The sequence below is a fragment of the Delphinus delphis genome, chromosome 7, assembly GCF_949987515.2.
Source record: "Delphinus delphis chromosome 7, mDelDel1.2, whole genome shotgun sequence".
Lineage (NCBI taxonomy): Eukaryota > Metazoa > Chordata > Mammalia > Artiodactyla > Delphinidae > Delphinus > Delphinus delphis.
The window spans coordinates 98,332,618-98,354,056 of NC_082689.1; the positions used below are offsets into that span (position 1 = coordinate 98,332,618).

The 21,439-nt window shown below is 43.6% G+C and overlaps 1 protein-coding gene across 1 annotated transcript in view; it reads left to right on the forward strand.

The window, feature by feature from the left end:
• NCKAP5 (NCK associated protein 5) overlaps positions 1-21,439 on the forward strand; it is a 965,176-nt gene that overhangs the window by 862,180 nt on the left and 81,557 nt on the right. Inside the window, exons 13-15 of the mRNA XM_060016917.1 lie at positions 1,775-5,535; positions 6,271-6,448; positions 15,864-15,942. Coding sequence (XP_059872900.1) covers positions 1,775-5,535; positions 6,271-6,448; positions 15,864-15,942 — 4,018 coding nt within the window. The remainder of the gene's footprint in view (positions 1-1,774; positions 5,536-6,270; positions 6,449-15,863; positions 15,943-21,439) is intronic.

Sequence of the window (21,439 nt, forward strand, 5' to 3'; positions counted from 1 at the left end):
ATTTTCCAAAGAGACTATATAATTTGACTTAAAACCAATATGCATATAACAAATAAAGAAAAAATAAACAAGACATATTGTTGATGACAAGATTTGTATGATTTTTAACAATCATACAATTTTTATGAGAAAGTTTTAGATGTAAGCAGATGCTCACAGCTTACTAAAAAGCTGAGATTCCAAGGCAAGTTTCTGACATGGAGTTGACCTCTGCTTATGAGCGCTCAGGTGTTCAGAGTCCTGGAGCAGCGGGGCAGCTGGTGTGGAGATGCCAACAGGAGCTGTACTCTTAGCCAAGACTGGTGCACAGTGCACATCTGGAACCACCAGATTCATGCATAGACGTTCTTCATCGTTAATTATATAGCCTTTTAAAAGAAAAAAGTCATTAGTTCAGAGCCTCCCAGTTTCCCCGAGTGCCGGTTTGTGATTAAACTCCGCAAGTTCCATTCAAAAGAGGGGTGTTGGGATAACCTATGGTCTCTATTATGACTTTGGCTAATACAGAGGGTAGAACAGAGGCTAAGCTTCATTCCAGCAGTGTCGCATCCAGATTGACGGTGCAGTCTCTAGAGCCAGATTGCCTGGGTTCAGATCTCCACACAGCCACTTCAGAAGTGAGTCATAGGAAGGACCCAGGAGACCAGAGTTCAAACCTTTGCTCCAGCTGTTCCTTAACTATGTGATCTCCAAAGGACGGATCTTGCTGAATCTCACCTTCCCGCCTAGTGAAATAGAACTGATAATGTCTCCCTCATGGTATTGTTCTGAAAATTAAATCAAAGCACCGGGTCAGGGGCTGGTACACAGCAAATGCTTGGTCAATGTAAGCTTCCTCCTCTGCCATTCTGTTTCTTGCTAGCAGTAATTTGATAAATATGAATGTCTGAGTAGAATGCCATGTTTTTTTCTATGTCATTTCTCGGTCACTTCTCCAGAACTAACACTGGTATTTGGAGAAATATGAAGAACAGGAAATTGACCTTTTGAAGTTAGTAGGTGAACCATTGCTATGACTTCTAACAGCAAATGCCCAGCTGCTCTATCTGTGTAAACATTTCACAGATGTTCACTGCCTATCAATGAGTAAAGTCATGAAGCCACATGGCATTCTAACTTTCAGTCGTTAGAATGGAAGGGACCGTAAAGGCAGGGACCAACTCACTTTTCCATTTACCCTCTTTACCTGCCGTATACACTGAGCAGTGAGCCATAGTGTCTTCTGGTTACTCCCTAAGTGTTCCTTAAGCATACTTTTCCAGTTGAGGTCTTTGCCCTCCCATTTCTTCTACCTGGAAATCATTTCCTCTACTTTTAAACTAAGGCAAACCTATCTCTCTTTCTAGGGCTAGGTTTATTTTTTAAAAAAAGAAAAGAAAAGGAAACGTATATGCTTTTTGTGTTTCTTTTCCAAACAGACATGTGGTCTCCCTCGTCTGAAATTCTGGAGTACCTGCTACCCCTGTATGTCTCATATGATCCCTTGACTTATGGTTCCTTGAGCTCAACTGCTCCTGGGGGTTGCATGCTCCTTGAAAGCAGGGTCCTCATCCTCTACTTATCTAAATCATATGCTGCTTAGCTCAGGACCTGGCAAGGTAGAGATTCGCTGCGTAGTTAATGAATTAGTTTGAATTAATTAATGAATAAATGCATTTATATGTGAATATTTATCAACCACTAGAACGAATTAAGTTTAATGATGGCCTTTTCCTTTTATAAATTGGTGATCCACAGAGCTCAATCATTTCTCATGTCTCCTTTTCTCTCCTAGCAGTCATCACAGAATTGGGACAAAAGGTTAAGTATTGACTCTTCGCTCCCGAGTGGCTTTGCTAGTCCCACAGATGAACTACCTCCGACTCGCATCAAGGAAAGCCACATTTTGGAAGGACTCAGAAAGCTCCAGAAGCGAAAAGTGTTACTTGAACCCCCATCAGTGATAACCAAATGGGGTTATAAAGATTGCATGAACTCCAATGAAGGAATCTACTCGCCAGGAATTAAAAGTAGCAGCCTCAAGGAATATCCCCCCTGCAAACCCACGGACACGGGGAGCCCCTGCAAGGAGCCCCACAAGGCATTTGCTTACGACACAGATTCTCACGACGATGCCGAAGAGGACCCTTCCTCCTTAGCCTCGCTCCAGGCAATTCCACACCAGGGCTGCAGGCTGCACGGTTGTAAATTAACCCACAGTGTTTCTGACAGTCTCTTTGGCTGGGAGCTGAATGGCAGACACTGTTCAGAAGTCACTTCCTCCGTCTACCCCTGGGAAAGGCCCGAGAAGCTGACCAGTTGTGCTAGCAGCTGTCCCTTGGAGCGGAAGCAGTGCCCAAGTGCGCAGGGGCCTCAGGTACAGAGAGAGAGGGACCCGCACAGCCAGGGCTGCCTGTCTGTCAATCTCCAGCTCTCAGACACTGATGACACCGAAACCCTGGATGAGCTGCACATAGAGAGCAGTGATGAGAAAAGCCCTTCCGACGTGTCTTTGACTGTGGACGCCGACAAGTCTGTGGAGAACCTGGACGTCCACGTGGGATTTGGAAGATCTCAACGTGGGTCTCCTGAGGAGGAAGATAAACAAGTGCCCGTCCACTTCGAGAGCAGGCCAAAGACGTTTAGTTTCATTAAGCAGCAAAGGGTTGTAAAACGGACTTCCTCAGAAGAATGTATTACTGTCATATTTGATGCAGAAGATGGCGAGCCCATTGAGTTCAGCTCTCACCAGACTGGCCTGGTCACTGTTACCAGAAAGGAGATTTCCATCCATCAGGCCCCTGCTGGGCCCCAGACAGAACACACTGAACTTTTACCTCAGGGAATTGCTCACTTACAGCCAGGGGCTGCTGCTAGAGACTATCCTTTCTTGAAGAGATCTGAAGAGGAAACTGAGAGAAACATTCCAAGACAAGAAGTAGACGATGTTGCCGTGACACCCACTGAATCCTTCCACCCCGGGACAGTGACGCAAAGCACTCAGCGACAAAGACTGACCAAACCAACACACGCTCCATCGTGCCAGAGTCATTCTAGGTCCTCTGTGGCCACGGGCATCTATCAGAAGAAAAGTCTGACAAAAATACCTACCAGGGGCAAGCCTTCAGCTCAGAAATCAAGGATAATGGAGCCTGAAGCCTCCCTCACGGTCCCCTCAGCTGGCCCAGTGCCTCTTGAGAGATCACCAGCTCCGGGGAAACTCTCACGGTTCAAAAAGTCTGAAGGCCCAGAGCCCCTCTTTGCTTTACCGCCAGATTCGCACATTCCAAAACCCTCCACCCAGCTCCCTCACGGCTCCAAAATCTTCAGCAGAAGGGACTGGGCCCAGTACTCCAGGAGTCAGATTCCAGCGTCACAGCTGCTGCCCGGGCCCCCCGCCCAGCCGAGTGACGATGGCGAGCCCCCCACGAGGGATAAACACTGTGACCCGGGGCCAGAGGCCGGGCTGAGATCGCCCTCCCTGCCGTCCCCTCCAGGCAGGTCGGTCTCCCTGCTCGCCAGGCCCAGTTACGACTATCTGTCGCCACCTTCATGGGCCAAGCCAGAGAGCGGGGTCCCCAGTGAGGCGGCGAGGACAGTATTGAAATCCCCCCCTCTGAAAGGATCCTCTGCTCCAATTATTTATTTTAATCAGACCGTGACAGAAGTGCAGGGGAAGAAACCTTCTGTGGCCTTCAAAAAGCCAGTCTTCGCTCCCCCTCCGCCCTCCACAGAAACAGCGATCCAAACCAGGTGCCCTGCTCACAGCCCCTCCAGCTCGTTTGCTGGGATGGCCCCAGGGCCCCCAAAGGTCTCTCCAAAGAGAAGTGTCCCCAAAACCCCACCTCACCAAACACTTGGGACCACACAAACGGACATAGGCTTACGGACTCCCAAGAACTGTCCTGCTACCCATGAGCCACTGGAAATACCGTCTTCCAAAGGTGTGTCTCCAGCGAGAAAAGGACAGTTGAATGACAGTGTCTCCACACCCCCCAAGCCTGCCTTCTTAGGGGTGAGTGAGTCGCCATCATCTCAGGTTAGCAGTCCCTCATCAGCACCCTCCAAAAGCCACAACACCCCGCAGGGTTGTCAAAACCGTCATGAGAGAGGACTGAAAACTCGCCTCCCCGTTGGGCTCAAAGTCTTCATGAAGTCTCCCCAGTTGCTCAGGAAGAGTTCTACAGTGCCAGGGAAACACGAGAAAGACAGCCTCAACGAAGCCTCGAAAAGTTCCGCGGCTGTGAGCAAGGATAAGCCAGGGACCTCCAGGAACGCCAGCAGCCTTGAGACCACAGGAGGCGAAAGAAATGCGTCTCCACTGGGTTTACGAGCACAGGAGAGTTTGGCCGAAGGGCTTCCCCTCGAAACAGCAAAGCCAGAGTCACTGGAAAGTAGCACACCTGGGGCCGATGGAAAAGATGCGGTAGAAAACAAGTCTGTGACGAGATCCCTGTCCTCCAACAAACCGCTGCTAAAACCAGCTCTAGGCATGAACGGAGCCAAAGCCCGCAGCCAGAGTTTCAGCGCTCACTCAGGGGACAAGCCCCCCACGGCCTCCGTGGAAGGGCCAGGCAAGGTCCGGACTCAGATTATTACCAACACTGCTGAGAGGGGCAACTCCCTCACCCGGCAGAGCTCCTGCACGGAAGGCGCTCCCAGCAAGACCGCGTCTGCCCCCGTGTCTGACGGTCTCCCCGGTGCTGGGAGGCCCCTGGGGCATCCTTCCTCCAGGCAGGGCTCCCTGGGGAGTACAGGCAGCTCCAGCAGCCAGCACGGTAGTCCAAGCAAGTTGCCTTTGAGGATCCTTCCAAAATTCGAAGGGCCTCTCGCCCCACCCGGAACAGAAGAGCAGCCGGCCTACGCCCAGGGAGAAGGTGCCAGGGTGACTGCACCAGAGGAAGCAGGCAGCGACCACGGCAGGCGCCCGTCCACCCCAAAAGACGGCCCGGGAGCCCCTCAGAGTCCGGGGAGGACACGGCATCCCAGCAGTTTTGAAACCAGCAGGACCTCCAGGCTAGAAACTTCTGGAAGGTATCCAGACACGTCTACAACCAGGACCGGTGTTGTGAGCCCAGAAGCCCCCCTCTCACCCACAATCGAAGAAAAGGTCATGTTGTGCATTCAGGAAAATGTGGAAAAGGGCCAAGTGCAAACAAAGTCCACCTCTGTGGACGCGAAGCCGAAGCCCGGGCCTTCTTTTGCCAGCTGGTTCGGTTTTCGGAGGAGCAGACTGCCAGCTCTCAGTAGCAGGAAGATGGATGTCTCCAAAGCCAAAGCAGAAAAGAAAGATGCAAAAGGTTTGGGGTTTGGAAACAAACAGCTAAAATCAGAGAGAAAGAAAGAGAAAAAGAAGCCTGAGCTACAATGCGAGATGGAGAATGAACTTAACAGGGACATCGAGCTGGCAGATGGTCCAGACAGTGGTTTACAAAACAGAAATAACCTGAAAACACCGCCAGACATTTATGACCAAGTGAAGTTTGTATCGAGGAATAGACCCAGCCCTGTTCCGTGTGCAACGAAAGACACCTTTATGACGGAACTCCTAAACAGGTAGCGTGTTGGCAAAGAGGGTGGCAGTGTAGAGGGCAGTGCAGAACCCTACCCTCTCCTCACCCCCCAACAGGGAGAGTTGTTTGTTTCCTGCATACTGAATACCAGTCAAGCATGTTTCTCATACAAGCAGAAATTCATCGTAGCAATCTTTTACACATTAGCCAGAATTTAAACAATGAAATAAAAGTTAGCAATAAAATGGTAATTTAGTCCACATTACTTTGGTAACCAAACCAGTGGTCTTTGAAATTAAAGAATGGTAAGTTTTATCACGGTTGATGGAAATCCAGCCTACAGTAGAAATCATGAATATACCCACATGGCATGAAATGGAAGAAAACTACACATACGTTTTTAAAGGATGCTGACCCCACTGATCGTACCGAGCAAACTTAGAAACTTTCCAGAGGTAATTACAGATTCTGCTGATCTTAAGCCAGAAATATATTTAGCAGTCATTCCCCAGTGGTTTTTACTCTATTCCCTCACACACACACCCGCCATCTCACAAGCAGTCATAAAAATAAATCATTGCATTATCAAATCTAAATTGACACACTACTGGAATAGCAGATGAAGATTTGACCAAGGCCAGTGAGACACACTTATCACTCAAGGGTTTAAAGACAAAGAGACACACAGAGGTTACTTTAAACATTAAAGGATTGGGAAAAGTAGAGCGATTGCAGAAGAGCAATGTAATTGATCAGAGGAATCACTTTCTACCTGCAGAGTTGATAAGAAAGCAGCTCAACAGACCGAAAGTGGATCAAATAATGTTTCCTGCAGGAGCGTGTTAAAGGGCAGCTCCCAGGGCTCTTGTGTCACCGGCAGCTCTATCGGCACTCAAGGAACCCACAAGAAGAACATCAAAAGCAAAGCAGATATGGAAATACCGAAAGGCTCCCTGGTAAGTCTTCTACCATCCTGGTTATGAAGTGTCAGGTTCTGAGATGGGCTAGTTGGGTTCTGTCTACCCTTTGCTGATGAAAATATATAGGCAGGAGAGTACGGGGGAAAGGGAAGGTTAAAGCCAAAGAGAAAAAAGAGGGAAATCTTGGTGACGCTGTAGCGGAGTGACGGCAGTTAGATCGGAATGGGCCTCGCTCCCTCCACTCTCGCTGCCTTTGTAGTTCTCTTTTCAGAAGGATGGTATAATCACAGTGCAGGCAAATGATGCTGCGAGTGTCATCTTCCAGTTACACCCTTGTGCTGGGAATTTGTCCTGATGATGCTCTCCATCGTTTCCAGCAATGCAAAAAGGAACGAAAATGATTGTAAAAAATAAAAGTGCAGAGCAATTTAGGAGAACATTGGCTATTTTGATGATTTGATTTAAGCATTTTTCCTAAAGTTGTAAACACCGACTTATCCTACCTAAGACAGAAGGTGTTAAGACTTAAGAAACTTATCCTTGGAACCAGGCCTGGATGCTGCAGGGCAAGGGAGAGGGGACAGAGCCTGGAGCTGTGCCCCATGCTCCCGGCTGGGACATCAAGGCTGTCCCGGGACTGGGCGCTAGCCCCGGAGCTAGCGTGGTCCGCCGTGCAGGCTGCACGTCGGGGCTTCTGTAGGCTGCCCAGGTTTCCTGAGCGACAGGGACCTCGAGGACGGCCGCTACCCGCCTGGGCCCAGGCCGCCCGCAGGAGGCGGCGGCAGCTGCCACCCCCATCGTGACGGCCACGGAAACACGCTCGGCGGAGACAGCTATCCCTCGTTCGGCAACCCACAAGGCACCGTGATAGCAAAAATCGTGTCTCCTATCGTGTCCGTGGTGGTCGTGACCCTGGACCCTGGGAGCGGCCAGCTATTTCCAGTACAACAGGAGGAGGAATTGCTTCAGGACAAATGAACCAGAAAACATCTTAGGCCTTCAAAATCCACCCATCGCTTTGAGAAAAGCTCCGTCCAGTCAAGAACCGCCTTCATCACTCCCGTGAAGTTCCTTTCCTCCTTGGCTTGACCCACTGCCCTGAAGGGTTTTCTCTTCTGTTTGCAATAGACGTGCTGCCTAACCAAGAATTCCTAATTCCTCAGACACCTCGATCGATCGTGACAAGGTAGACAGCTGGACCTTGGGTTGTACAAAAGATCGCTTGATCTGTTGGTTCCATCGTGAATCTGGACAGAGAGATTCCAGCTCTGGGATGAGCTCCGAAACTACCGACCCCAGGCCATCGACATGGTCACAAAGCACAGGGGCAGCAGAATGGCACGGGGGTCTTGGGCCGGGAATGCCATCAGCTTCTAAAAGATGGAGACAGACTGCTGTTTGGGTTTCCAGCAAGCTGGGGTGAGAAGCTTGGCCGTTGCTGTAAGTTTCTTAGTTACATCAGAAATCCAGACCCGTTCACCACCGCCCGTGAATCGGGAATGAGTGATTTCCAACAGTAACGACAGAATTTGCACGTTATTTCAGCTCACAAAAGTATTGTCCTCTGCAGAGGATCAGGCTGGATTTTGGAAATTGAAGTGCAAAATCGCCGATGTGGAAACCGTCTCGGGGAAGTGATCAGGGGGTGCTTTTTCCTGTGAAACAGTACAGTTTCTACATTGTTTTGGAGAATGCGGGGTAGAAATAGAGATTTGCAGATGTTGAGGCTTTTGGTATTATCTTTGATCTTTGATCCTCTTTGGGTACCAGTTTTGAAGGCGACGGCAGTACTTTCCTTGGTTTATACTTTTCTTTTTACTGGACTAGATGATCTTCTATCCTCAAACATCTAAAAAAGTATACTAGCCGTTGGCTTCTATTTTAGTAATACTTTAGGGGAGAGGAAAAAGGATGGTTTGGGCAGATGAGTATAGCTTGATTCAACTGAGATTAACGCTGATAGAATTTTAGAGTTTAAATATTAGAACCAAAGTCACTAGAATCCGGATCTCATAAAGAGGACACGTTAAAATTCCAAATACGCATGCTTCGTGCTCACCCTTAAGGATTGAGAGCTGGGTCTCCCAAGAGAAGTTGAAAGCAGAAAGCATTTGAAAGAGCTTCGCGAAAACGGAAAAGAACTTAAAACTAACGATCCTGATTAGCTGTCTCAGAATTGCATGACTTCCATCCTGGATTTATATAGATTGGAGCCATTTGAAGACAGCCTGTATTTCCTATTTTAATATGAATGTCCCATGACTCTTCCCAAATCTTGTTGAGCTTTCCCATAAGTGAGGACGCCCACTAAACATTTCCCACATCTGAGTTTTCGTGGGGAGTTTAATTTAACTCTTGTTAAAAAGTGTGTGTGTGTACACACACAGATTTACACACAGATATACATAAATGGAACTTCCAAAAAAGGTAACTCCATCCATTTTCTGTAACTGTCATGGACAACTTTTCATCATTTAAAATACACGTAAGATGGAAGCAACCTAAGTGTCCATCGACAGATAAATGGATAAAGAAGATGTGGCACATACATACAATGGAGTATTACTCAACCGTAAAAAGAAACGAAACTGAGTTATTTGTAGTGAGGTGGATGGACCTAGAGACTGTCCTACAGAGTAAAGGAAGTCAGAAAGAGAAAAACAAATACCACATGCTAACACATATATATGGAATCTAAAAAAAAAAAAGGTTCTGAAGAACCTAGGGGCAGGACAGGAATAAAGACGCAGACATAGAGAATGGACTTGAGGACACGGGGAGGGAGAAGGGTAAGCTGGGATGAAGTGAGAGAGTGGCATGGACATATATACGCTACCAAATGTAAAATAGATAGCTAGTGGGAAGCAGCCGCGTAGCACAGGGAGATCAGCTCGGTGCTTTGTGACCTCCTAGAGGGGTGGGATAGGGAGGGTGGGAGGGAGGGAGACGCAAGAGGGAGGAGATATGGGAACATATGTATATGTATAACTGATTCACTTTGTTATAAAGCAGAAACTAACACACCATTGTAAAGCAATTATACCCCAATAAAGATGTTAAAAAATAAAATACATGTAAGAGAAAAAAAAAAAGAAAGTTATCCTTTTTGGAACTTGACTCCCTATCATTTAGTGTTTTAATTATGAGGTCCAGAACTCAGGGGGTAATTTCCTTTAAAAAAATGAATAAAAGGCATTTTTATATATCCCAAGGATATGCCAGTTTCAAATAATATTTTTGTTTTAAAATTACCTTAAATTGAACTTCCTCTCCTTACGTTCTTTCTGTTCTTGCATCACTGGTCTGGTGATATTCCTTGTTCCTTTATGTAAATTTTAAAGCACTCGAGCAAAAAACAGTATCTTTTCAGAATTCCTGTATCCATATACTTTTGGGCTCTAATAAAAGGGATTATAAAATATACTATGTGCTACCATTTTCCTAGGGAAAACCTGAAACATGAAGCAATTACTCATTTTTTTGGGGGGTGGTTCAAGAGTAGAGGAGATTTTAGAAGTAATCGTGATTGGCATTATTAGTTTTTAATTATTATTGATGTTTAGGGTTCCTTCGAGTTTCACTTTAATTTGAGACAAATGTACATTTAAATGCTCTTTTTTTTCAAACAGCCCTTGACTCTAAAGAGCTTCAAGTTCTTTTTTTTTTTTTTCTTTTCCAAACCCTCTGAAATCATATGCAGACTATGTTCTTTGCAAAAGCTTTTTTTTTTTCTTTTCCCCACTTCTTGCTCTTGGCTTCCATGGTATCATGCCTTCTTGAAAACATAGATGTCCCTTGCATTATAAAATCACAAATTACAAGTGTGTCTAAGGCTGCCTCTGTAGTGTCACTGAAAGGAAAGAGAGAGAATAAACGTGCGGAAATGTGCAGTATGCCAGAAATTCAATCCAACTGATCTAAAACTTTGATAGGCTGGCAGAGCCCCTTATCAGAGGCACTCAATTTAACTATGCCCCATCTAATATGGTGCTGACAGCTTGGGGTATATCTTCACTGTACAGAAATACCAAAAAGAAAAAGAACCTGTTTAGCTTTTACAATTTCATTTTTACTTTCTTATTACTTCCTAATGCTAAAGTAATTTGCCTTGCTTTTCTTCTCTCATTTGAAGTCTTTTACAGTGTAATAATGTTTCCTTTGGTCCTTCCAGAATATCTGCAAGAAACACTCTTATTGTTCTCTGTGAAGTACAAGGATTCCCTAACCACCAAATATACATCATCCATAGGGATAAGCTAATTTTCTAGTTAGCTGCAAGAGGAAAATTAGTCAGGCTGGGAAGCTTTCCATATAGAGGACTATTATGAACCTAGATAGTTGAACAGCTAGTCATTTTTTCAAAGGTAAAATGCAATTTTTTTTCACCTCTATAATCGGCAATGGGGATCGGACTAAAATTACTAATTTCAGAAAGGACATTGGCCATAGTCCCCTTGGGGACTAGTAAAAGAACAGCAGTGAAAACCTATTCATTGTATGTTATCAGCCTGTATAGAAAGGAAATTAGATGCAAAATGAGATACACTCTTATACCATAGCACATTGATGTGAGTACCCATGAACCTTTTAAAATCAAGAGTTGAAGGGAATTTTCCCCTCCTGGGGCTCAAGGTAAATTTGCTTTCTGCTTCTTTTAAAGTGTGTCGCAGAGAATTCTTCTCACAGTAGTTATTTTGGGTGAAAACAATAGCTGCACATAATGCATTACATATCACGTTTTTTTCCTGAATAAAATCACTCTTCAAAAATCTTATACCAGGGACTTCCCTGGAGGTCCAGTGGTTAAGACTCCGCACTTCCACCTCAGGGGGCGCGGGTTCGATCCCTCGCTGGGGAACTAAGATCCCGCGTGTCGCAAGGTGCAGCCAAAAATACCCCAAAAATCTTATACCGTAATATACCGTCATCCTTTGCCCTTAACAAACTAAGGCTCTATGTAGCTATGAGGGTCCTAAGGCATTTAAATTATTGTAATCTGTGGTAATATAATAGAAAACTTATTGCCATACATATATCAAGTCCATGTACGTAGCACACCTCCACTTAGTTCACTGGTGACTGCATATCCATTTTCAAGATTGCTAGATGCATTCTACCGTATGTATAAAAGTCTCATTAATGCTTTACTGAATTAAATATTTTTCTCTTTTCAGAGCCTTAATTAGAGGCTTATGTCCCCATTTACGCTGTCATTTACAGACCACTTAGCTCTGACTTTTGTGTAATTTAGACAAGGGCCATGTTACTTTGCACTTTTACTTAAATTCTGCAAAATTATTATAAGGGGGAAAAAGGCATCCCCAGAAAAGATTGCATCAGTATTAAGTAAAATAAGTCAGAAAGAAATGCACACTCCTTCCTACATGTTGTAAGTCCTTCCTTCCTGTGGATTTAGGTAATTTTCTGAAATGAGAAGTCTCAAAGGAACAGCTCCCAGCTCCTTACTGAGCTGTCACTGGACAAAATAAAAATCGTTAATGAAATTAACGAGATCATATAGCTGGAAAGAGATGGCCATTTTAACATGGGCATTTTAATTTAAATTATGAGTATCCTCTTCACCCAGTGTCACATAGTCTGAAAAAATCACATATGCTAATAAAAAAATATCAAATACGATCCCATTAAAATTGTGCTGTGGTGATGAAGTAGCATAAAATAGTACAATAATTACACAAATTGTTATCATCTTATTAAGTTCTGCAAAATTTTATAACTTCAACATCTTTAATTGAACAATTCTGTTCTAAATCCTATTTGGATGCTAATAAGAAACATGCCTATTTTGCCTTCCTCCTGCAGGGTTTTCTAAATGACTGTCTCTTCTAAAGGTAATGCCTTCCAGGAGGTTTCCCTCCAAAGATCACTTCTCTCGTCTCACAGAGGTTCATTAAGTTCTTTTCCTTTTCACTGAGCTTTAACATCAGAACGTTCTTTTCTCGGGATGCATTTCTTGTTAGGATGATTCAGAGAAGAAATATACACAGAATTCCAAATGAAGGGTGTCCCCAAATATTGGGTTTTATTCTGCAGTTATGTATATATATTTGTCAGCAATGAAACATTGTCTCCCTTTTTCCTCCTGTGTCCTTTGTAAGCACGTTCCTCCCAGCCTTTTCTAATGGGAGAGGTTAATAGAATATAATGGGTACAGTGGCATTTAATGGTTACCTGTTAGAGACTGGTATTTAGTACAGCTCTTGACTACAACTGCAGAGCTCAAAAGATGGGCAAGAGTTGGAGGTGCACCATTAGAAGGTGCCCAAAGTACTGGCAGCAAACTGAAACCAAAAATAACCCGCATCATTGCTCACGAGTCACCTGCTGCTTCTTACCAAATGGGACATGACTGACATTGATTTGTATCTGTTCCTGGTAGAGCGATGGCTGAAGAAATTCTGAGTCTCTAACCACCGTTGTTTGCTGAGCCAAACTTCTTGGTTTTGTGACCATTCCCATCTGTGAAGTGCTTTGCCACGTGAAGAATTCGCTTCGGCAAATTCTTCATCTTGAGCTCGCAGGCCCTTGCCCCCAGGAAAGTTCCACAACCTTTCGCCAACACACAGCCACTGTGTGATCAAGAGTGAAAATTAATTTTAATTTCAGCCTATGAGAAATACAATTAGCAAGGGGAATCTGCTGCCAACATAAATTATGCCCCTCATTTCCATATGGAAATGGATTTCTTTAATTACTCACCACTTTGCATTGAAATCTATTTGTATGGATAATTAGAGCTGACAAGTATGCCATTCTAAGGCACTCCCCCATTTTCCATTCCTTTGTTGATTCTTCATCCATCCCCTTCCAATTCAAAACTTCCCCTCATGTGTCATTCGCTGCTCAGGGGTCATTAGCCCAGGAGAGCTGAAAAAACTCCTGTCTACAAGCCCAGTTCCTCTGATAAATACCCAAGAGGCCACGTTTAGCATTTGCTATTAAGCACTTAAAGCCCTAGAAAAATTCTGACAAGGAGCTGACAGGTAGGACCTCAAGATGGTTTTTATTTTCCTTCTTAAATATGATACTTGGACAGAGGTGGTGATTAAGTCCCATCGAAGGCGGCGGAACAAGTAGGAAAGAGAAGCAGGGCACTAACACACACAAACAGAAAACTTTTTTGCTACTCTTAAATAAAAATATGGTTTATGTGTATTTGGAATACTGCCTACCTAATTGCCAGACACTAAGAAAGGTACAGTAGTTCTTGGGAAGGTCTGGAAGGGATGACTGTGACAAGATAGCACACTGAAAACTTAAATTACAGCAATGAATAGGGGTCAGGAGTGCCCACTCTAAAACTGACATCCTTTTATAACCTCGAACAGATCACTAACCCTCTCTAAGCCTCTTCTCCTTTATCTCCAAGATGAGAACCTCATTGTAATCATTAGCTTCTTCTGTTCGGAATTTCCTAGGCTGATGGAGATGATGATTCACCCACTTTCTAGCAGGTTAGCATGGTACCCCTTCAAGTTTAAGATTGGTTGATTTAGAAAAACCCAAAGGAAATGCTATCTCACCTAACAGGCGTGGGAGAATATGGAGCATCCTGTCTTAGGTATTGGAACGGGCTGAAAATATAGATTTTCTTGATGCTTCTGTAAATGAGGATAGAAAGTTCCTGTTGGATTCTTAATGGAAATTAAGGTGTTTGGGTCTCCTTCCTTTTGGGTTTCTTGGTAGCTTTGTCATAAAGAGGTCACCGAGCTAGGTGAACTTTGGAAGGCGAATAAGTAACTCGTTAGTCTTGATGATGCGCACAGACCTTCTCCTCTCTGCCATCCGTAAATACGAGAAATAGGGCTGGTTGATGTTGCTGGAGGTACTAACAAACAAGGCAGTGCTGGCAGCAGACAGCTGATGGGGAAAGAAGGTGATGACGCGTGGCCTCTGGGTATGCAGCCCTTAACACCCTCTCCTTTCAGGGTTCAGACAGTCATTGACATACTCCTGAGTGTTCCATCTCCTGGCTCTCAGTATGTACGGATTAGGCACCAATTACATTCTGATATTGGAACCATGGTCATGAAATGTAAATAATTGGTCTGATTCCATTAGTCATGAAAAATAAGAGGTTAAAAAGTAGAATGCTAAGTCTAGCTCAAGGTCAGTTGGCCAGCATATGACTTTCTATATTGTAAGTATAAAATAATGGTTTCTTGGCATTCCACTCGAGCCCCCGAGCAAATCCACTGACAACCTCTAATGTCCCCCCACTGCGTTCATTGCACAGTTCATTATTATCGTTGGCTGCCCAGGTGACCGGCTGGGATGTATTTTCAAAGAGCTACTTAGGGTCATTCTGCCAGGGACCATAAGCTGTCCTGACCTTGTGGCCAAGTCTACACCGGCATAGTCCCATGGAAATTTGAGAATAACAAAGTTCCACCAAATGAACACAACACTGAAACCAGATTTGCTGTGTTTGAATCCTGGTTCCACCGCTTGGACAATTGCTTGTCTTGTCCGTTTCTTCAAGGCCCCTTATGTCCAAAACGGAGCTAACGATAGCATTTAGCTCCTAGCATTGCAAGGTTAGGAGAGCATAGGTGTGAGGGGCTTAAAACAGCTCCTGTTGCATAGTAGTTAAATGTTGGCTGTTTTTATTGTTATTGATATTGTTCATGATATTGTTATCACTACTGCTACTAGATTGGGAAGTAGGGGGCCTGGGTTTAGTGTTGGCATTTACATATGTTTAAGGAAACTTGCTGGATCTCAGAATTCTCATTTGTAAACTACTGTGACTGTATTAGATTCCTGCTGGAGTTCCATTTGGTTCTCCAGCATTCAGCCTCCGGATATCCCAGCTGAAATGTAAGGCGGATGTTTCTGACCTGAAAAATATCTAGGTAAACGCATCAGCCTTCTAGTTCACTGAGCACACATCATAGTCACCTCACATTTCATTCTGGAAAGAACAACAACAAAATAACATTTTCTTAGAGAGTTATACTCTAGGAGGTCAACAGATCTAAGTGTATTTCTTTATTCTCATTAAAATAACTTGTGGTGGAGTCACTGTCCCTGGAAGAATTATGTTTCCTTAGACTTTAATTTTTCCCAGCAGCTCTGTGTTACTGACTTTATTAAGTATTAAAAAGAACTATAGCTGTTATCTCGAAAATCTTATGTAGAATCAGGTACCCTATAACTTGCTTTCAGAGCTGGGGTTATATTTCTGAAAATATGCTCTTATAATTAAAACTTGTAATAAAGCCAAGTGATAGAGTAGGGGAAAATGGAGTGAAGAAAATATGTGTGTGTGTGTATATATATATATATATATATATATATATATATATATACACACACACTTACACATACACACCCACATGTTTGTTATAGAATGTACCAATATTCTGAGGATTACACAATCGATTTAATATAACACATAGGAACTCACAGTGTTTCCTTGTTACTGCAGATAAAAGAGGCAAATGAACACTTGCAAGAGGATGAAGAAGATACAGTTGCAGATTCTGCATTTCAGAGCCATACCATAGGTAAAAATTCATGTCTCAATATGCCTTTCACTGAGATGTTTTCTACATGCGACCTTATTTCAGACACGGTGTGTTCCTAAAGGTCATGTCTTATGCCCACCTCTACCAGGACTGGGTCTTAACTTCTCATGCGTGCTAACCTTTATCTTCTTGGGCATTGGAAGCCACCATAAAATAAGTGGGTCAAAGCAGAACCTATGAAGAAAACGTAGGTATTTGCAAAGGAACGCAATGCCAACTGATAAGCGAGTCCTTGTCAATATGAAACGAAAATGATACTGAGTGTAAATAATTTCTCTCTGCGGAAAAAATCAACGTTGAATTGATCCAGTTTCTGTAACTGTCTCAGGAAGCACTACCATTGGTTAGAAGTGTGGAGTGGTAGCTTTCTCATATTGAATATTTTTTAAATTGGATATGTTTTACACGTAGAACTAAACAGATTAAGTATATACGGCTTGCCAAATTCACCTCCTCATTTTCTTCATCGTTTCTGTTAGAACCCTGATTATAGGTAGTCCTTTCTCAGAGATACCTTTGCTTTGTCAGCTCTGTCCTAAAATTTTACATGAGCCCACGTTGAAGGAACTCAGGTTTCTAACACAAAGGGATTTTGCTTACCTGTTTCCAGCAGTCAGGAAGTAGCTGGTAATAGAGTAGCTGTCTGCGACGGTGGTCCTTGTCAGGAGATAGAAGACGTGATAACTTTAACAGCTCTGGGCCACCGTGGACACTTGCAAAATTAGTTGTTCTTTGGGCTCTAAAAAATAGCTGTGAAATGTAAGCATGCTGATTATTTAGTTTTACACAAAACATCAAGGCATGAGAGAATCGTATTTTCAAATCACATTTGGGTGTAGTAGACAGTACTGAATAGCATCCTCTAGGGCCTGACGGCCCTCCAGCGTTCTGGTGGCTGGTATAATCAGTATGCACGGCTCCTGCCCTTTTCCTGGAGTACCTTTAGCTGCCAACTCTCAGTATCTAACCAGTCCTAGAGCCATGTTGGTATGTTTTGCGGCTGCTTTTCCAGCTAACCCAGCTGCCTTCTCCCAACTATAATTTACAGTTGATCTCAGAGAGTTATCATACCCTCACAGCTTAATGAGACTGGCACACCATTATTATTCTTTTCTGTTGTAATTGGGAATACAAAAGTCTTAACAAATAGCTGGATGAGTGGAGTCTGAATGAGAGTATTATTCCAGAAAGACATCCTTCAGTACAGTTAGTTGTCAGTGATAACTGAGAGTAAAATGTCAGTTGTACAGTTGTCAGTAAAATGCTTAAATTAGTGTCAGTTCTGTGTAGTTAGCTAATGCGCAAGTTAAATATTGTTCAGCAACCTTCAAACGTGGCACTATGTAAAGCCCCACTGAGTCATCATTTTTCCATAATGAGGTATTCTTGGGCTTGTACCATAACATACATAAAGTTAGAGGCTGAATTTTCGAGGGAGAGCTATAGTAATCTGCGTATTTTTTTTATAGGCTAGCGATTCTTTAGATCTGTACTGTTTGACATGATAGCCATTAGTCCCATGTAGTTATTTCAGGTTCAATTTAAATTCACGAAAACTACAGAAAATTAAAAATTCACTTCCTCAATTGCACTAGCCACATTTTAAGTACTCAGTGGCCACATATTCTATATGGCCTCTTTTTCCATCATCGTACAAAGTTCTGCTGGAAAGTGCTGGCTTAGATTACTCTCAAGGAAGTAAATTTGGACTCTGTTTCTGTTTCACATAATTGTAGACTCATCTCCTCAAACTGGTGGAGACCTATCCGAACAAGCTGCTCCTGGCAGCAAGTAACAACAACAAAACTGACCAGCCATGACTTAAGGAATAAAGTCATTGAGTCACCTTATATAATTAAAAGTCTGGAGGAAGGGAAACATAAAAGAGAAGCAGCAGCTCAACAATTCTATCCGAAACCCTGTTTTTTGGTCCTCATGCTTGTCACTTCTGGTTGCAAATTAATTCCCACCACTCTAGGCATCCCAGCTACATTTGGGACACAAAGTGCAAGGAAAAGTAAAAACTCCTTCAGAATCACCGCCCCGCACCATAGACTTCACGTTACATGTCATCAGTGAGAACCAGATCATAAAGCCAATCTTAGGTGCAAGGGATGCTGGGAAAGTCAGTATGTTGCTTCCCAGCCTCTACTGCATGAGGTAGCAGAGAGAAGAGGGTTGAAAGTGTTCCCTGAGTTAGCCAATCATTATTACCACAGGCCTTTTAAAAAGTTCATCCATTTCAAGGCTGAGTGAGACTCAACAAATCGAGTGGCTATTTATCTTTATTGCACAAAAATAACTGAAAAAATATTTTTTTAGCACCCCGCGAATCCCAATGTTCTTCATGTTGTCTAGACTAAGTGTTATCACATATCCTGCCAATATTTATAACCATAGACTATTTCCAATCACAGCAACTGAGCAAACCTATATATGGTCTTCTTCTAACCAAACAACAGCTAGTATCTTTGACAAAGAACAACAATCAGAAAAATCTGTGAATCTGAATGTTTGCCTTTCTGTGGTTAAGGATAATCGCGTTGGCTTCATGAGAATGGTATGAGTTGATGACAAGACAGGATGCTGTTAACTAAACCTGCTCTATATTGAAAGTCAAGATTCATGAAATAAGTTAAATAATGCAACTAGATTCTTTTCTTTCAAATTGCCCTAACAGATGTCAGACTTTCATGTTAATAAGCAACAAGCAAATGACTAGGCTAGCCTACACAAATGATCACCAACACCAATTGTTCTTTGTTGCTATTTAACTGTAATAGATTCACCCAGTGTGTTACACTAATTAGCTAATAGGACTAAATGGTCAGTAGGAATTCAAATGACATTGTCTCCTAGTAAAAACATCAGCCAGTGATAGCATCAAAAATAATCTCCTAAGAGGAGACAGGGGATTTGGAAATTCCTTTAAAGAGGAAGAAATGTCTTCTGAGGAGTCTGAGGAAGAAATCAAGCTGGATTAAATGATAACCAAGAAAACAAGGCTGCTTGGTAGACTCTCGTGAAGTGAAGGAGGCATGGTATCTCCCCAAATCTGAAGAGTTGTTACCGAATGCAAGTTTGTGTGCCCAGAGCACAGTGAATGACATTCATAGTAAAAATAAAATGTAAAATATCTCAGAAAGCTAATCAGGCTTTCACAGCTTTTTGAGTGGACGTCCATTTGAGTCAAAGGTCACATTTTGAATAGCGTGCTGACATATGTGGCTTAATTGTGGAAAGAGTGAGCTACTGATCATCAAAACAAATGGGAATGGGAAGTACAAGTGTTCTCAGTAACGACTCTGATATTCAATAGAGAATGTTCTGGTGACTTGTAACAGACTGGCTCTGAACTGGAAACCACTTAGATAATAATACCTGTGGATGAGGAATCAGATAGAGTGGTTTTCCATAATCTGGATCTGCAGGAATACTTCCCAGGGTGACAATATTTCTGCATTTCCAAATATACAAATGACACCTGAGAGGTACTATAGGGTAATAGCTTGGGCAAGGAAGTTTCTCTCGTGGCTGCACTGAGTTCACCCATCTATAACCACAAGCGCTGAACTTCAAAGGGGGGGCATGGCATCTGGCAGCCCGAAATATAAATCCCACCTGTCATGAAGGTAGACCATGCGGTTCTTTCTGACCAAGGACTGGAACTAGTAATATTAGTTTCCATCCATTGAGTATCTCCTATGTACAAAGCCCTGTGCCTGGAACATTACATGTCATCCTTCTTGTGTCTCACTCCCTTGCGGCTGGTTCTCTGTTTTCGTCATCTGTCAGCTTGTTCTTTATGAGTGCTTCCTTCTGAATACCAGAGGCAGGCCTGAGATAAGGCTTTGGTGGAGATTTCCATATTTGTCAGCATGGTGAATCATAGACTGTGACTCCCTCTCTCTGTTTTTTACTAGAGAGAGAGAGAATTGTAGCCTTAGAGAGTTGCACGTATGGCTTTTTTACTCCTGTAAAATCTTTGCTCTGTAGATTGTACCAAGGAGCTGAGTTCTCTTTAGTTCAACAAGCCTATGTGGAGCATCTTCTCCCAGCCATGCCCTGTGTTAGAAGCCAAAGATACAGAGATGAATAAGACACAGTAGGCGTATTCTATGAACTCCAGTCCAGTAGGGAAACAGAGAAGCAGACGAATAATTCTGATGCAGTGTAATCACAGAGAAGTTAGAGGCATGCTCTTCAGACATATGAGTACACGGGGCAGGGTGTGGAGCCCACCTTTGGTGAATCCAGAAGTGTTGATGTTCGTGAACAGGAAAAGGCAAGAGTGAGACAGCGAGATACTGAAGTTTAAGAGTGTTTTCCATTTATACCAGTGGCTCCCAAACTCTGCAACACATCAGAATCCTCCGGGAAGGCTCTAAAAATGCTGATGCCCAGGTCACACCCCATAACAATTAAATCACAAGGTCTAGGGAGTGGAGCCACGCGTTAGTAGTCTGTAAAGATCCCCAGGTGATTCCAATGTGCAGCAAAGTTTGGGAACCACTTTCCTAAGGGGTAGGATTTCATCAGCAAAGGGGACAGAGATTTCCTTCAACTCAAGGTAAGCAGCGTAATCAGAGACCTGGAGATAGGAATACGGCACACTGTAGGGAAGGGCGTCAGCAGAGGACCAGCCTGGCTAGAGCAGAGGGTAAGCTTTGAGGACGAGGTACAGACAGAGGGGTTTTGTGGGATGGGACCGGATTGTGGAGACCTTGAAAGCCAAGCTTAGGTGTTTGAACTTAATCCTAGAGACAATACATAGACAGTGGGAAATTGTTTGAAAAGACCAACACGCTAAGAAGTGGCCATCCAATCACTATGATGCTCATGCTTAGACTTTTAAAATAAAAACATATTTTCATTTTCTCTCCTTTAGCCTTGGACCTACCAGATGCACTAGTCACCATACTGTTTCCTCACAAGTGGTGTGCCGTGATGAGTAGAGTCACGTATTCGTGTAAAAGGATGGATTATTTCAGGGTTGCCAAAGGGCTCCCTGCCCCAAAAGAACTCTCCTGGAGATCTATCAGGGTGTACCTAAAGGTCCTACCCGTGGGAAACTCCTTTGGGTACAAGTGCTCACGTCTCTTGTTATAATGCAGCTGGTGTTTGGGAAGGGTACCCACTGAGTGTCACTGACAGACAATCTCAGTGTGTCTCTCACATTAGCACCAGCGAGACCCTATAAGGGCAGTGCTTTTCGGACAGGGATCTCAGCTGTGCGGGCAGAGGCAGACATGAAGCCCCAGGGGATGGCACTAATTAATCCACGTGCTAGTAGGGGAAAGGGCCCCCTGAACAGGTGGTAAGTGGCTATGTTAAATAAGCTTTGTCTTTTTTCCCCCCACATTTTCCCAAGGCCTATTGCTCTAAAGTACATGGTCGGGGAATCTGAAATAGCTATAGAGAGACCTCATTTTGTACAGTTCCATCAATTTCTTAAAAGACAATTAATCCACTTAAA